At 47.7% G+C, this 17170-nt stretch overlaps 1 protein-coding gene across 4 annotated transcripts in view; it reads left to right on the top strand.

The window, feature by feature from the left end:
* The first annotated feature begins 9549 nt into the window (after positions 1 to 9549).
* Positions 9550 to 17170, top strand: part of CMTM7 (CKLF like MARVEL transmembrane domain containing 7) — a 44961-nt gene continuing 37340 nt past the window's right edge. For all 4 annotated transcript variants that reach the window (XM_059077418.2, XM_067005841.1, XM_059077417.2 and 1 more), the window contains exon 1: positions 9550 to 9912. In XM_059077418.2, the coding sequence (XP_058933401.1) occupies positions 9754 to 9912 (159 nt within the window). In that variant the 5' untranslated portion in view covers positions 9550 to 9753. The remainder of the gene's footprint in view (positions 9913 to 17170) is intronic.

Raw genomic sequence — 17170 nt, 5'->3', positions numbered from 1 at the left:
TATATAGGAAGTAACTTCCGGAGTAAAAGATTTCATAAGCCACTTTGAAATGTCTTCCAAATAGACCACAACCAGCCGTAGGCCTTTCCTGAACCGGTAGTGCCAATTGCATCCATGCGGAGGGGACTTGCTGTCATGTCTTTATATGTGGCTTTTCAAGAGCATGACCCTTTGTGTTGCCTTAAAAGTTCACCCAAAAAAACCACCAAAAAACCAAAAAACATTTATTTTTGGCTGAAAGGAAATTATTTATTCTTTTGAATGCTGAGAGACTTTGTTCATGAATAATTTTTAAGTGTGGGTTTTTAGACAACAAAATGATTATTATTCAGCTAAAGGTATAAGTTTTGAACTGGGTTTAATTGTTCTCTCGAGAAAGAAGAAAAAAACAAAAGCAAAGCCACATGCAACACAGCCAGCATAACAAGAAGAATAGGTTTCTGGGGTTGAAAAATGTTGTTACAGGGATAGTTATAGAGTGTGTTTACACTCTGCTGTCTGTGCTTCCTGTCTGCATTCACCTCTCAGCCCTTCCAGAACCTTCACGTTCTCTTTGATAGAGCTGGGTGGGTTTTATTTTATTTATTTATTTTTAACTTATTTTTGTTTTATTTATTTTATTTTTGGCTGCATTGGGTCTTCGTTGCTGCACACAGGCTTTTTCTAGTTGCGGCGAGTAAGGGCTACTCTTCGTTGTGGTGTGCGGGCTTCTCATTGCAGTGGCTTTTCTTGTTGTGGAGCACGGGCTCTAGGCGCGCGGGCTTCAGTAGTTGTGGCACATGGGCTTCAGTAGTTGTGGCTCGCGGGCTCTAGAGCGCAGGCTTAGTGGTTGTGGCGGACGGGCTTAGTTGCTCCGTGGCATGTGGGATCTTCCCGGACCAGGGCTCGAACCCGTGTCCCCTGCATTGGCAGGCAGATTCTTAACCACTGTGCCAACAGGGAAGCCCTGGTTTTTTGTTTTTTTGTTTTTGCGGTACTTGGGCCTCTCCCGTTGCGGAGCACGGGCTCCGGACACGCAGGCTCAGCGGCCATGGCAGGCTCCGGACACGCAGGCTCAGCAGCCATGGCCCACGGGCCCAGCCGCTCCATGGCATGTGGGATCTTCCCATACCGGGGCACGAACCCGTGTCTCCTGCATCGGCAGGCAGACTCTCAACCACTGCGCCACCAGGGAGGCCCCGCCCTGGGTTTTAATTTGATGTATTTCCACACTCATGGCAAATCAATGAAATGCTTTAGGCATTTAATCTCTCTCCATTGCTATTTCCAACTCATAGCCCCAAAAGGTAAATATTTAGCCAATATTTTAAAACTATAAGAAAATCTAGAGATAAGAATGTTCAGTGTCAGTTGCTTTTGTACATTTTAAAATTGCTCCCTTCGTAGGAAAATCCCTTCAGGGTATCAGCACACAAAAGATGTTAAATACATAGAATATCTCTGCGTAGAGGACAGACATTTAAAATCACTAACTGAAGATGCAGCCCTGGGTAGAAAATCAATTTAAAAGTCTGTATTTCTGTTCCCTAGACAATTATTAAATTGAAAAGAGATTTTCACAGAAAAAAACAATCCAGGTATACAGGCAGACCTCATTTTATTGCACTTCACAGATACTGTGTTTTATACAAATTGAAGGTTTGTGGCAACCCTATGTGGAGCAAGCCTATTGGTGCCATTTTTCCAGCAGCATTTTCTCATGTCATGCCTCTGTGTCATATTTTGGTAATTCTCCCAATATTTCAAACTTTTTCATGTTTCTTATGGTGATCTGTGATCAGTGATCTTTGATGTTACTACTGTTCATTGTTTGGGGGCACCACAAGCCATGCCCATTCAAGATGACAAACTTAATCAGTAAAATGTGTATGTTCTGGCTGCTCCACCAACCAGCCATTCCCCGTCTCTCTCCCTCTCCTCAGGCCTCCCTATTCCCTGAGACATAACAATATTGAAATTAGGCCAATTAATAACCCTACAATGACCTTGAAGTGTTCAAGTGAAAGGAAGACTCACATGTCTCTCAGTTTAAATCAAAAGCTAGAAATGATTAAACTTAGTGAGGAAGGCATGTCAAAAGCCCAGACAGGCTGAAAGCTCGGCCTCTTGTGCCAAACAGCCAAGCTGTGAATGCAAAGGAAAAGTTCTTGGAGGAAATTAAAAGTGCTCTTCAGCGAATACATGAATGATAAGAAAGCAAAACAGACTCACTACTGATATGTAGAAAGTTTTAGGGGTCTGGATAAAAAGAAGATCAAACCAGCCTCAACATTCCCTTAAGCCAAAAAAACACAAAAGCCTAACCTAGAGCCAGGTCCTAAATCTCAATTCGGTGATGGCTAAGGGAGATGAAGAAGGTGCAGAAGAGAAGTTTAAAGCTAGCAGAGGTTGGTTCATGAGGTTTAAAGAAAAAAGCCGTCTCCATAACATAAAAGTGCAAGGTGAAGCAGCAAGTGCTGATGTAGAAGCTGTAGCAAGTTGCGCAGAAGATCAGATAATTCGGGAAGGTGGCTACACTAAACAATAGATTTTCAGTGTAGACAAAACAGGCTTCTCCTGGAAGAAGGTGGCATCTAGGACTTTCATAGCTAGAGAGGAGAAGTCAGTGCCTGGCTTAAAGCTTCAAGGGACAGGCTGACTGTTGTTAGGGGCTAATGCAGCTGGTGATTTTAAGTTGAATCTACTGCTCATTTACCATTCTGAAAATCCTAGGGACCTTAAGGGTTAGGCTAAGTCTGCCCTGCCTGTGCTCTGTAAGTGGAACAACAAAGGCTGAATGACAGCACATCTGTTGACAACATGGTTTACTGACTATTTTAAGCCCACTGTTGAGACCTACTGCCCAGAAGAAGATTCCTTTCCAAATATTACTGCTCATTGACAAGGCACCAGATCACCCAAGAGCACTGATGAAGATGTACAATGAGATAATGTTGTTGTCATGCCTGCTAACACGACATCCATTCTGCAGCCCATGGATAAGGAGTCATTTCAGCTTATTATTTAAGAAATAACATTTTTCATAAGACTTTGCCATAGGTAGTGATTACTCTGACAGATCTGGGCAAAGTCAATTGAAAATCTTCTGGAGAGGATTGACTGTTCTAGATACCATTAAGAACATTCTTGATTTATGAGAAGAGGTAAAAAATATCAACACTGACAGGAGTTTGGAAGAAGTTCCAGCCCTCAGATTTTGGTGGAAGAAGTCTGCAGATGTGGCGGAAATAGCAAGAGAACTAGAATTAAATGTGGAGCCTGAAGAATGGACCGAATTGCTGCATCTCCTGATAAAACTTGAACAGAAGAGAGTTTGCTTCTTATGGATGAGCAAAGACAGTGGTTTCTTGAGATGGAGTCTGCTTCTGGTGAAGATGCTGTGAAGCTTGTTGAAATGACAACCGAGGGTTCAGGCTGTTCCGTAAACTTAGTTGATAAAACAGTGGCAGGGTTTGAGAGGATTGACTCCAGTTTGGAAAGAAGATCTATGGGTCAGATGCTATCAAACAGCACTGCAGGCTGCATAGAAGTCATTTGTGAAAGGCAGAGTCAATTGATGAAGTAGACTTCACTGTTGTCCTATTTTAAGAAACTGCCACAGATGCCCTGACCTTCAGCAACCGCTTGATCAGCAGCCATCAACATCCAGGCAAGACCCTCCACCAGCAAAAAGATTAGGACTCCTGAAGGGTCAGGTGATGGTTAGGATTTTTTAGCAGTAAAATTTTTTTTTTTTTTTTGTGGTACGCGGGCCTCTCCCGTTGCGGAGCACAGGCTCTGGACGCACAGGCTCAGTGGCCATGGCTCATGGGCCCAGCCGCTCTGCGGCATGTGGGATCTTCCCGGACCGGGGCACGAACCCATGTCCCACTGCATCGGCAGGCAGACTCTCAACCACTGTGCCACCAGGGAAGCCCAGCAGTAAAATATTTTAAAATCAAGTATGTACATTGTGTTTTAGACGTAATGCTACTGCACACTTAATAGACTACAGTATAGTGTAAACAGAACTTTTATTATGCACCGAGAAACCAAAAAATTTTTGTGACTTGCATTATCGTGGTGGTCTGGGACCAGACCCGCCGTATTTCCGAGGAAAGCCCATATAAACCTGGGGCAGACGTGTGCACACTTACACTGAAAAAGGGTAACCTGAGATGTATTTCCTAACTTGGCCTTACATAAATGTTCTAGCTGTGTTCTTGCTGCCAGTTGTAAGCAGACAGCTGTAAAGGAAGGTGAGGTAACTGTTCTGGTGCTGATGACCTAGGATAATGGGGAAGATTAGAATATGTGTTGCTATAAGTAAACTTGGGTGTTCGGTGTATATAAAAGAGGATCAGGTTTGGGGGAAAGTGCTTGGCAACCTAGAGGTGATGATTTTTCAGAAACTTAGGAAGGTGAGTGGCAAGAAAGTTGAAGAGACATTCCATTTGGAAGGTGTGTTTTGAGAAAACTTGTGTGTCAATGGCAGACTTTTTCTAGAATATTCGGAATAACTCATCCAGGAAGTAGCCGACCTTGTTGCTGCCTCAGCATCCCTTCTCCCCGCCTTTTGTTATCTGACTACCCTAGTTTTTATTGCACATCCACACCACCCACTTTCACCCCAGCAACTTCGGGGAAAGCCAGCTCCACTGTGCTCTAGGAATGGCCTAAGCCAGTCCCACCTCAGCCACAGCGACTAGTTCAGGCAGGGGCACATGACCAGGCTTGCTGGGGAGTTTTGGGAAAGGAGTTCTGAGGAAATGTGTAGGCAGGAAGTTGTTGGCAAATATCTTGCGACCACAAGGAGAAGCCAGTCGGGGAATGAAGGTGACGGAGGGGGAAAGAAACTTCTTCGTGATGACATCATTGAGCTTCCAGCTCTTCCAGCGTAGTGGATAGAGAACATCTGTGCTGTGAGGAAAGGAACCAGGTGAAAACTGCATAGGCTCTAGGGATGAAGTGGTACATTTCCAGAAATCTATTTCACTATACATATGAAGAGCCTTAAAAATTATCCATTCCAAAAAAAAAAAATTATCCATTCCCTTGATCTTGGGGATGTTTCTCTTAGGAGTCTAAGATTCATGCACAAAGATGCTAATCCTGGTCTTATGTATAATAGGGGGGAAAAAACTAAATTAGCCTAAAACCCTAACAGTAGGAGAATGATTCAATAATTAATTAAATCCATTGAATGAGACTTTACAAATTAATGCATCACAACCCAAGTTTATTCAGTCACCATCATTAATGATTTAACTTTGTATTTTTAACACATTTTTCAAGCTGTGCTTGAACTGTGGTTACTAGATTGGTTATTAAAACGAAGATCAGTTGTTAGAGTGCTGTCTTCCTAAAAATATATAATGGAGAAAAATAAGTTGTACACACACAAAAAAATCACAATCAGTGCTGCCACTAAAAACCCTTTGTGAGTCATTTTTAACAGGAAATGTTTGTGGTATAACTTGGAGTTTACAAAAGGAAGAGCAAACCAAACTGTAAAAGGTGGTGGGATCATGGGGTGATTTTAATTTTCTTTGTTTTTTCTGAATTTCCCCCAATTTTCTACAATGAGCAGGAAGTACCTTCATCATCAGGAAATAAATATTTTTAAATAAAAGAAGAGAAGGCAGTGGTTTCAGCAGGTCCAAAAAAAAGGGTCCTTATTATTTGTGGAAAAATTAACATCTTCAAGTTCTCTTATAAAGGTGGGCAGATGACCAGAGCAATTGCATAAAAACCATTCAGGGGACTATGCCCATTCCTTGGTCTCCTTTTGAAGGGAAGTGTAGTCATCTTTGGTCATCATTTATTTCATTTATGAAAGATTGATTTCATGGATAAAGAAGGAAAAGGAGCCTCCTCTCCTCTCCTCCCTCTCCCCTTCCTTCCCTCCCCTGTGCTGATAACTTCATAGGAATACTGATGCTGATAGAAAACGTTAGCACAAAAAGCTAATTATTCCCTACATTTGTATGTTGCTTTGTTACCTTTCTTAACATTTTCAGATTCATTTCTGTTTGAACCTCAAAAATGAGTGCTGTCAGCCCATATCACAGATAGGAACACTGAGGTCCAGATAACTTCACTTGTGGGCAGACCAGCAACTAAAGTCCCATCTCCTCATTCCAAAGGTCAAGCAAATAAAACCAGGACCTTTATGCAGACTGTTCCACTGCTAAAGGAGTTAGGGGTCCTCCATTGGCCCACTCTTGCAAATGTACAGCCCCAAAGCATAGCAAGTCACAGCCAGTGGAGAGCATTCACAAAGCAGATGGTCTACAGGGAGCCTACAGTCTACTTGAGGAGTCATGGCAACACACAGGAAATTATCAGAAAATGAGAGAAAATTGTCCAAGGTCAGCTTCACTGCTGATCCATCCAGTGTCACCATGCTCTCATCAACCACTGCCAGACATCAGTCTGCATCGTGACATCCACCATAGGGTGGGCTTTCCAGAGACACATTGGGCGGGGGTGGGGGTAATTCAGGGACCACCTGTGTGAGTCAGCGCCAAATTCTCAAGTGTAGGCAGGAACCAAGTACAAATATCCCGAGTGGGGCAGCAAGCGTTAGCAATGTTTTGTGTCCCTCAGTTGTTTACAGACGTTTCTTGGGGGTATCAGAGGGACATGGTACAAGGCATGTAAGCTGGTCAAGGTTTATGAACAAAAAGGGCAGATCTGAACCAAGGGCAGCCCAGAGGTTTTTGCTTTGTTGTTTGCTTGCTTGTTTTTTGCTAGGTCCTGGCTCAGAATGCTGTTTGCCCGTCTGCCAGTGCCCCAACCTGTCAGACACAGCCGTCCTCCATCCCAGCCTATTTCAGGGTCCACTAACGTGTACCGAATGCCTGAACACATGTAATCTCATTCACTCCTCACAGCATCCCTGTGAGTAAGCAGCGCCGCCCCCTGCTTTGCAGATCTGGAGATTCCTACTCTGAGGCACCTGAATTCCCAGCCAGGTCTTCTAACACTGAATCCAGTGCTCTTTCCATGCTATTCTTTTCTTGAATCTCCAGATAGGTTTCCCCCCATTTTCAAGTAGAAGATTATTCCTTATGCACAACAAATAATGCAGAGTGAGCATTCATGTTCAGACTTAGTTTCAATTTAATAGACCAGTGAAATTGATGTGACTTGTTAGTCACACCTGATAGTCGTGATTATTCTTGGGCTTCATGGCAATTAAGCATAAATAAATGGTTCTTCCACTATCAAATTGAAAAGTAACAAAGATGCACCGTTGGGTTCCAGGCATTGTGATTGGTGCCATGGATGTCAGGATAAAGGCCCAGAAGAGCCTGCACACTGTTGAGGACTTGCTATGTGCCAGGCATTGTGCTGAGGATTTTCCAGGCCTTAGTTTATCTAATCCTCATAGGAGTCATGGCAGTTGGTATTTTCCAAAGATGACTTGACAGTATAACCATGCAACTTCCTAATCAAATGATGGGAGCCCACCAGGGTCACCTTACCCTTACTGGGAAGTGGTGGGAAGTCAGGGAAGGCTTCCTGGAGGAGGAGGGGCCATCCCAACCACACACACTGAAGGATAAAGAGCTGTTAACCAGCCGACAGTGGGTGGAGAAGGGAGTTCAGACAAACACTCAGAGGCATGATATAGCAGGAGGGCGAGACGTTCATTCAGCCTTGAGCATGGGGTCCAAAGGAGTGGAAGCTGCTAGATGTGGCTGGAGAGGTGGCAAGACAAGATGGCAAATGTGGGTGGGCCCCCTCACTCTTTTGAGTGCACCCAGCCCTGCACCCACCAAAGCCCTTCCTCCCCAGGGGGGCAGCCCTTCCCACCAAGAAGTCATCACCCCATGTAGACACCTTGGTGTACTTGGCCGCAGGTCTGGTCTGTGGAGCCTCTTGCACTCCCGGCCAGCACGCAGCTCTTGTGCTGCCAAGCCTCTCGCTCGGGCTTTTAAGTGATCATGATAAAGTGATTAACAGAGTGGCCACCACCAGTGATTATTTCCGATCTAAGCTGGGTGGCACGTGGGCCAACGGCAGTCCAAGAAACCCAGCCAAGTCTCAGCTCCAGTGGACTCCGGAAACGCCAGTGGTTCTCAAACTCCGTCATGCATCTGAATCACGTGGGAGGTGGAGGGCCGACCTTGCCAAAACACAGGTTGCTGAGCCTCACTCCCAGAGGTTCTGATTCAGCAGGTCTGGGGCGGATGGGGGGGTGGGGCTAACAATTTGCATTTCTCACCAGTTCCGGGGTGCTGCTGGTGCTGCTGGTCTGGGGACCATACATTGAAAATCACTGATTTAGAAGATTGCTGGAGAATTGGATGAGGGCCCCTGGAAGGAGGGGAAATTATCCACTAATGGGTTTTTCTGCTTCCCTGAAGCCTTCACTTCAACAAAGACCCCCTGTCATCTCCATGATGGGTTCCGAAGCCTTGGAAAAGTACAAAAGTGAAGATGTAAATCTGTATGGAAAACGACATGCATCTGGAGCTGTCACAGAGCGCCTGCACAGCTATCACATTGTCACAGCAGCCCCGAGATGCAACTATTTTTGTTTTATAGAGAACGAAATGAAGGCACTGTGACTATTATCTAAACAGAAAACATATTAGAGGCAATTTTTTGGGGTCATGAAAACTTTCAAATGTACACACAAATAGAGAACATGGTACTACGATTCCTGAAATGCCTCAACTTAGGCAATGATGGTGCTCAACTTGAGTGGTCGTCAGAATCACCTGGGAGACTTGTCAAAACAGATTGCATGAGTATCTCCACATTCTAAAAGTATCAGGACTTTGCCACATTGACAGTCTTCTGATGACAGGACAGCACTGGCATCCAATGATGTCATGAGGTAGATTTTTTTTGTTATTTCAAAACATTTGGAGATATATCAAGTTTGGCCACAGGGACACTCTGCTCAGAACACTGATAACATTTCATTTCTGTAGTCCTGCTTGCTCATTTTAAAAGTAACCCGGAAGGAGTGCAATGTAGCATCTCTGTTTGACAGCTTCTACTAGAAGTAAACCTATGTTCACTTTGTGACCCAGGAAAGCCACTCATTAAGTATTTTCCCGGGAGAAATGAGAGCTTCTGTCCACCAAAAAATCTCACCAGAATGTTCACCACAGTTTTATTGGGATTAATCTCGATGCATCATGTTGAGTGAAAGAAGCCAGACACAAATGAGAATATTCTGTATTATTTCAAGTACATCAAGTCTGAGAAGAGGCAGAACGAATCTATAGTGACAGAAAGAGGGAAGGAGCACGAGGGAACTTTTGGGGGGGTATCGGCCCGGTATTTGTTGCTGTGGGCGGTGGTTACACAGGTGTACATACACATACAGAACAATTAACAGAGCTGAACACGGAAGGTTTGGACGTTTCAGTGTATGTGAGTTATACTTCAATCAAGTACCCTCAGCACATATCCGCAGCCGCACCCACACCAGATCCCAGGAGGCTGAGACCCAGCTGTGCCCTGGCCTCGCCCATCTCGGAAAGGCCACGGCCCAGGGCGTCCGTTTCCCTCCTCCCTCCAGGCCAACTTTCGCGCCTCCCCGAGGGCGGGGGCTGCCACCACCTTTCCGGAGAGCGCGGGCCAGCCCCTCCCCCGCGCGTCCGGCAGAGGCTGGGTGGGCGTCCTCAGCTCGGGCCGGGGGCTCGGGCCCCGCCCCACCCCAGGACCCCGCCCCTGCGGCCCCACCCAGCCTCTCCGCTTCTGGCCTTCGGCCTCGGCAGCGGGAAGCTGCCGGCCGGCGAGGGCCGCGCGATGTCGCACGGACCCGGAGTCGTCCGCACCACGTGCAGCAGCGGCAGCGCCCCGGGAGCCGGGGCCGGCGCGGGGCAGCTGGGCGCGAGCTCTTCGGAGGGGCTGCTGGACCCCGTCTACCCCCGCACCCACGCAGCGCTGCTGAAAGTGGCGCAGATGGTAAGAGAGGCCCGGGCGCGAGCCGGGGTCACACGGGGTGGCCGCGGAGGGGACGCGCCCGCGGCGGGAGCATCGCGCCCCGGGCGGGGGTCTCGCCGCCCAAGTCAAGTTGGAGGGGTTTCCTTTGGCGAGTTGCGCGTGCAGCCCCCGCGCTGGAACTCGGCGCACCCAGCCGGCCTGCTCGCGCCGCCCCCGCTCGGAGGTCCCAAGTTTTTCCAGCCACTCTGCGGAGCCTGCGAGCTGTTGACCGAAACCACGGCCAAAGTTCCTGTGTGTCTTCCTTCCTCTTCTCGGGCCGCGCCGCTTCGGACCCGGGCCGGGGTTGGAGAGCGGCCGGGCGGCGGCGCTCAGGCCGCGGAAGCCGACCTTCTCCCTCCGCCTCTTTCCCGGGACCCCGCGCCGCAGGGCTTCCTGCTCGGAGCTCACCCTCGCCCGAGCGCGGGGTCCGAAGGCCAGGCGTTCACGGGAGTAGAAAGCCCTGGGACCCTTGGGGCAGCCGTCCCGGGCCCTGCCCCTCAAGTTCCAAGGGCGGGCCGGTTCTCGGGGCCGTTGGACGGCAGCGGTCAATGGGGAAGGCCTTTGGGGGAGCCGGTACTTATCTGGGGAGAGAGGGAGTCGCCGGAATGGGGGTCACTGTGGAGCGGGCAGGACGAAGGCCTGGGCGCCGAGTGCCACCGCCACTGCAGGGACCTCCAGCAGCACAGACCTTGCCCAGCCTGTTTTCCTGTTCCCTACTCTTTTCTGCCTTCCCATGTTTTTCTTCCTTACAATTTTAAAATTTTAAACACCTTTACCGTTTGTTCGGTAAGTTTTGAAACTGGGCTGGGCTCTTGGTGACTCCACTCCTTGTCATGTTTGCAGCCAGAATGGTGAGGGGGAAGTGGTAGTTTTGAAAGGGGGGGTGAAGGAAGGGATGTGGGTTAGACTCAAGGTCACAGACCCAGAGACAGGGCCTACCAAGGTGGGCCAGCCCCAGGCCTGGACACGGGGTGAGGGCTGCCCAGACATCCACAGCCCTGTTACTCTGGGTGCTGAGTGTATGTAGAGGGGGCTCTGGTTTCCTGCTTGGGCCAGACCTGAAGGGAACAGAGACTTAGTTCCCTTTTCTCAAAGAAGAGCATCTAGATGGACTAAAAATTAGGAAGTAGAGGCATTTTAGTTACTAACAAAAAAAATCATGCTGAGCTGTGTTGGTTTTGAGCAAGGCATTTTTGGGGTTCAGGCTAAGAGATCTGATCAGCCAAATAGAGGGGACCAGCCTACCTCCCCATCCTTAAAAAAAAATGGGTGGGAGTGGGTCAGGCCTTAACAGAGCATTGGAAAATGTATCAGGAGCTGAATGATGAGTTTGGTGGAGAAAAATCACGGTCAGACCCTCCGTTTCGGTCCATGAGTTTAATGGGCAAAGATTATGGAGAAGAGGAACCTCCGTTTCACTCTAAGCTTCTAAGCTAGCCTCTTACATCAGGCTCTTGTGCCAAGTTGCAGGTGACAGTGATGGGCCGCTTGTTCCAAAGAGAACAAAGACTTGGAGGATTGCTTCCATCTTCTTCCTTCCCTGGGGACTGCCGTGTGGCTGCAGGCTGGTTTGAGCAGAGCCCCTGGGAGTGAAATTGCCCTTGCTGGATAGTCATATTACAACAGAGAGACCATTTAGGACTCTCTGCGTGGGCCCCTTGTCTATCTATCTCTTCCCCATTCTCCTCCTTCTCCTCTTTTCTGGAAGTCTCCCCAAGTCCATTACTCGGCAGGAAGGAATGTCCATCTGGAACCTCAGAGTGTAAGCTGGAGCCGGGTCTCCTGGCATCACCTGGATCCCTGAGGGGCCTGAGCTGCATGGACCCAGAGGGCCTTGCTCAGGACTCCACCAGCATTCCTCATCAGTTTGTTTGTTCAGCAGACGTTTGTGAGCACCATGTTCATCTCCATTTCTGCGGAAACAGATGGATTTGACAAAGCCCTTGCCCTCAAGGAGTCTTTGGCTCTGGGGAGACACACAAGTCCCCAAACTCCCTGGTCGGGGAGATGAAAGCTCTGTGGTTGCCCACATAAGGGAGGAAGGATGGAGGGAAGACGAAGGTGACGTTTGAGTTGAATCTTGAGAGATGAATGTGGGTGTGTCGGGCTGGGCGTGCCCCTTTGGCCTCTCCATGTCCTTATTCAGTGTGCGTAAGTCGGAGCTGGGTGATGCTGGGGTGGTGGAAAAGAAGGAAGTAGGGTGAGAAATGGGCCAGTGTTGGGCAGTTCTTCCCCTTTCCACCCTGACGTGTAGAAAGAGGCTTCTCTCACTTCTTGAGCATCTGCTCTCTTTTTACCTCTGTGCGAAAGAGGTGTGTGGAATACAGCCGTTAACAAGGTAGATCCTATCGGCAGCGACTGGGACATTTGCAGAACCATAACAGGGAAGGAGAATCAGAGTGTAGTTTCATAAGCAGTGAAGATGGAAATTTAAGTGTCTTCCAGAAGGTTCCTTTATTCTTCTTTTTATTTTTTGGCTGCACCACGGAGCTTGTGGGATCTTAGTTCCTCGACCAGGTATTGAATCCAGGCCCTTGCAGTGAGAGCACGGAGTCCTAACCACTGGACCGCCAGGGAATTCCAAGAAGGTTCCTTTATTTACTCAGTAAATATTGAGCACCTACTGTATGCTAGGGCAGTGTGGAAAGCAAGAGTAAACCTGACAGGTCAGCTCCTGTTCTCTTTATGCTGTAATAGGGCAAGTATTAATCAAATGATTTTAAATATAAAATTATAAACTGGGATAAAAACTATGAAAGAGAGGTCCTCGGTGTCATAGATAATTAACTAGGGGGTCTGCCCTGTCTGGGAGGTAAGGATGGGCTTCTCTGAGGAAGGAATATTTGAAGGATGAGGGAACAGTGTTACCAAAAGAAGAAAGAGCATAAACAATGGCTCTGAACCTGGAGGAAGGAGTAGTGATAATGGTTGGAGGGTAGGAACAAGGCTGGGAGTGATGTGGGTGAGTCTGGAGAAATATGCCAAGCCTAGATCATCTAGGGTCTGCCAGATAGTGCTGAGGATATGGTCCTTTTTCTAAGACTATCCCAGAAGTAATCATGTCGATATCAACCCACCATTGAAGTGATGGTTCTCAACCTGAGGCTGTACAGCCCCCTAGGGGTCATTTTGGAACTTTGTGGAAGCTTTTTTTGGTTGTCACAGGGATTAGGATCATATTCAGGATGCATTTTATTCATTGCAGTATAGTAACGAAGGCACTGCCAGCACTTATTTACGATGAAGGAGCCTAGGTGGGTGTGTGAGTCGGGGGAAAGTGCCTGAGTTTTCTGGCCAGAGAGAGCATCCTAAAGACTTTCTAGGAGGTCGGAGCAAGTATGGTCTTCCCTTGGACATTCACAGCCGAGATTCCAAATGGAGTTAGACTTTGGGAGATTGCAGCCTCCGATATAACCGTGAATAGACCTGTGAGTGGAGAATGAGCCAGCATAGCCCAGAATGGCCCACCCCTCTGTGTTCTGTTTCAGATCATTTGGTTCCCAAATACATCCTGCACCCCCATACTCTGTTTCCTGGAAGCTGCAGAGTTAAGGGCAGCAAAGAACCTCACTGTCAAGAGTCTTTGACCCCAACCCAGTCCTGATCCAAGAACAAGAAACTGCTGTCCATCAATGGTCAAACAAATAAAAATGATAAGACATAAGTTATGGGCTTTATTCCCAATAACAGAAGTAATACTTGTTCATTGTTTGAGAAACACAGGGAAGAAACTAGACTCTCTCACTCCCTCTCCCCCAAGATTGATATTTAAAGTAAGATTTTCTATTTCATAGGAGAGAGATAATTTGTGGTTGTTGGTTTTGTTTTGGTTTTACAGAAGAAGGGTGATACTCTACAGTTTGTAAAATGCTTTTTTTTGCTTAATATATGATGAATGATTTCTCGTGTCACTTAAGGTTTGTCTGCAATTAGGTTTTCAGCAGCGTTGTTTTGTTTGTTTGTTTTTTGTTTTCTTCGGTACGCGGGCCTCTCACTGTTGTGGCCTCTCCCGCTGCGGAGCACAGGCTCCGGACGCGCAGGCTCAGCGGCCATGGCTCACGGGCCCAGCCGCTCCGCGGCATGTGGGATCTTCCCGGACCGGGGCACGAACCTGCGTCCCCTGCATCGGCAGGCGGCCTCCCAACCTCTGCGCTACCAGGGAAGACCCATCAACAGCGTCTTTATAGCCAGTCATGAATGTCCCTTTGTCTGTGTGACCAGCCCCTTCCCCCTTTTTTTGTGGCTCAAGGAGCTTCCAGTTCTGCCCATTCACGAACAAGACAGTGATGAACTCCCATGTAGAGAAGTTTTGGTGTGCAAAGCCGTAAATACTTCCCAGGGATAAATGGCCCTCACCTTTCACAGAGAGAGGAATGGAGTGCCTCTTGCCCTGCTGAGCATGCTGGCATTAAATAACTGTCTAGACTTGTTAATATCTAGAAATCAATGGTTGTCCCTTTATCATCCGGAAATTTCAAGGAGCCAAATGTGATAGTAGTAATATTTTAAGTCATAGTAGTTATTTTTGGTGTCTGATGGTTTGGAAAAGGAACAGTGACATGGATGGACTGGGAAATTTCGTAATGCTTTTATTTTATTTTTTTAGAGCTTAACAAGAAAAGATTTATTTCTTCAGAGTTTATATCAGTCATTGGTTGCTGGTGTGAAAATGTATCTTTTTCACGAGTCACACTGCAAGGCTGATGGAGTCACCACTGTGACTTTGGGACACCCTCTATGACACATGGCTTCTTCAGTTGAAATCAAAGAAGATAATAAGCACATAAGGATCTTACAGGTTCTCTTTTATTCTTTGGCTCAGAGGTGATACCATTAGACACAAGCAGCCGCATGTCTTTTCCAAAAGCAAGGGGTCTTGGAGAAATCATCTTCTGTATGTTCAGTATGAAATGAGAACTGTATAAAGTCTACTGCAGCCTTTCTTTTCATCAAATACTTTTTTAAAAAAATAAATTTACTTATTTTATTTATTTTTGGCTGCTTTGGTTCTTCTTTGCTGTGCGCTGCTTTCTCTAGTTGCGGCGAGCGGGGGCTATTCTTCATTGTGGTGCGCGGGCTTCTCATTGCGGTGGCTTCTTTTGTTGTGGAACATGGGCTCTAGGCACATGGGCTTCAGTAGTTGTGGCTCGCGGGCTCTAGAGTGCAGGCTCAGCAGTTGTGGCGCATGGGCTTAGTTGCTCCACGGCATGTGGGATCTTCCCAGACCAGGGCTCAAACCCGTGTCCCCTTCATTGGCAGGCGGATTCTTAACCACGGTGCCACCAGGGAATCCCAATCATCAAATACTTTTAAAGGCACTTGTATTTAAGCTAGGGCAACAGCCGCATAATTTGGAAGGATGATAGTACCACGCGGTATGAGACATTATTTATTCAGGCTGCAGAGCATGTGGATTTCCTAACTACTGGCAAGAATTCCCCTCCAGGGCACCCCAAATAACTGCCTGTCCCCCCCACCCCCGATTGGGAACCACTGGCCAGAGAAGATGGTCCTGATGCAAACAGCAGCTGAAGGGTCCATGAGGCTGGGGGACCAGGGTGGGGATGGGGCTGGTGCATTGTCCCCCGTGAGTCTGGACAGAGTTGCACAGGGTTTCTGGCATTACAGTGGGTCCTGGAGACCCTCCAGGACATTCTGAGGCCTCCCTGTGTGGGTCAGTGCATTGATTTCAGTTCTGTACCAGGGAAGGCCTTCTCTCTGCTCCCTTCCTCCCATCCCTCATCCCCCACTCTCAGTGCCGGCCCTTCCTGCCGGGGCCCCTGGCTGTGCATCTGTTTCCTCCCCCTGCCATCTGCCCGAGGTGCTGCCCCAGGCCTGCTGCCTGGGAGCCTCCCTCTGACCCGCCGCCTGCCAGATGCTCTCGTTCTTTGTCACCAGTTTGGCTCAGCAGTTCCTTTACCCACTGCTCACTCCTGGGCATTCCTCTCTGGGGTCCTTAGCAACTCCCGGCATCCGTGGCCTGGCTCAGGGCCTGGTGCTGGCGGCTGATCCTCCAGCCCCGGGTCTTCCTGAGAGATGAGGGCTCGCAAGGAGAACGGGGCCTCTCCCCAGCGCAGCCCTGTCCTGCTCCCTGGCAGAAATCAGCACCTAGAAGCTTCTCAGCGTCCTGCTGAGAAAGCCTTTCACCTAGTTTGTGTTTTACTTCGCAGCGGCAGTGACAAGGCTCTTCCTTTCCCTTGAGCAGCCTTTTACTTTAGATAAATAGAAGGATAGATTGATTGATAGAGAAAGAGAAATTGTCTATAAAATGGTTGACACACATTACTCACGGAAGGGGTTGCTGTGAAATTTAAGAGTAAAGAGGGTGTCATTTTCATTGTTTAGAGATGGAGAAAGTGAAGGGAATTCAGAAAGGAATGAGAAGGAGGGGGGAGAAATTAAAGGCTTTCGGGTACAGAGTACATTGGACCTTCTGGAAGGCACAGAGGGAGTGATTAAATATAGCATGACCCTTCATATCTATTTACTCACTTCTTCTTCTTAGGTTTTCTTTATTCCCCTCAGGAGGTGGCAACAATGCTAATATTGTTTATAAAGAAGTCTTTTTTAGGGCTTCCCTGGTGGCGCAGTGGTTGAGAGTCCGCCTGCCGATGCAGGGGACGCGGATTCGTGCCCCGGTCCGGGAAGATCCCACGTGCCGCATGGCGGCTGGGCCCGTGAGCCATGGCCGCTGAGCCTGCGCGTCCGGAGCCTGTGCTCCGCAACGGGAGAGGCCACAGCAGTGAGGCCTGCATACAGCAAAAAAGAAGTCTTTTTTAAACTTTTCCTCTCAAATGATGAAAGTGATACTTAACTAATTATAATAATAATAGCATCTATCACACATTGAGTTCCTGTTAGGTGACAGCCACTGGGCTGGGTGTTTTATATGTGTGACCTTGTTTAATCCTCATGATAGGTAGGTCTGATCATTATCTGCACCTTACAGATGAGGAAACACAGAGAAATTAGGTAACTTGCCCAAAGTCACAAAGCCATAAATAGTGAAGCAGTTTGAGTCCAGATCTTGAGCTCATAAAAGGACAATTTGGGGTTATTTTTTTTCATTATCAATATGCCATGAGAATTTTTCCGTGTCATTAAACCTTACTTGAAAAGGATGCTATGATAACTACACATGGTAGTTGGTTGGACCATAACTTATCCATTTGTCTCCTCATTAGTGGGTAGACGGTAGCAGAGCTAAAAGGAGGTGCTCTGAGATGTGACAGCAGGTACT

The sequence above is a fragment of the Kogia breviceps genome, chromosome 10 (genome assembly GCF_026419965.1).
Source record: "Kogia breviceps isolate mKogBre1 chromosome 10, mKogBre1 haplotype 1, whole genome shotgun sequence".
NCBI lineage: Eukaryota > Metazoa > Chordata > Mammalia > Artiodactyla > Physeteridae > Kogia > Kogia breviceps.
Note: the sequence above shows the minus strand (reverse complement) of the source record. Positions and strands in the feature narration are given on the sequence as shown.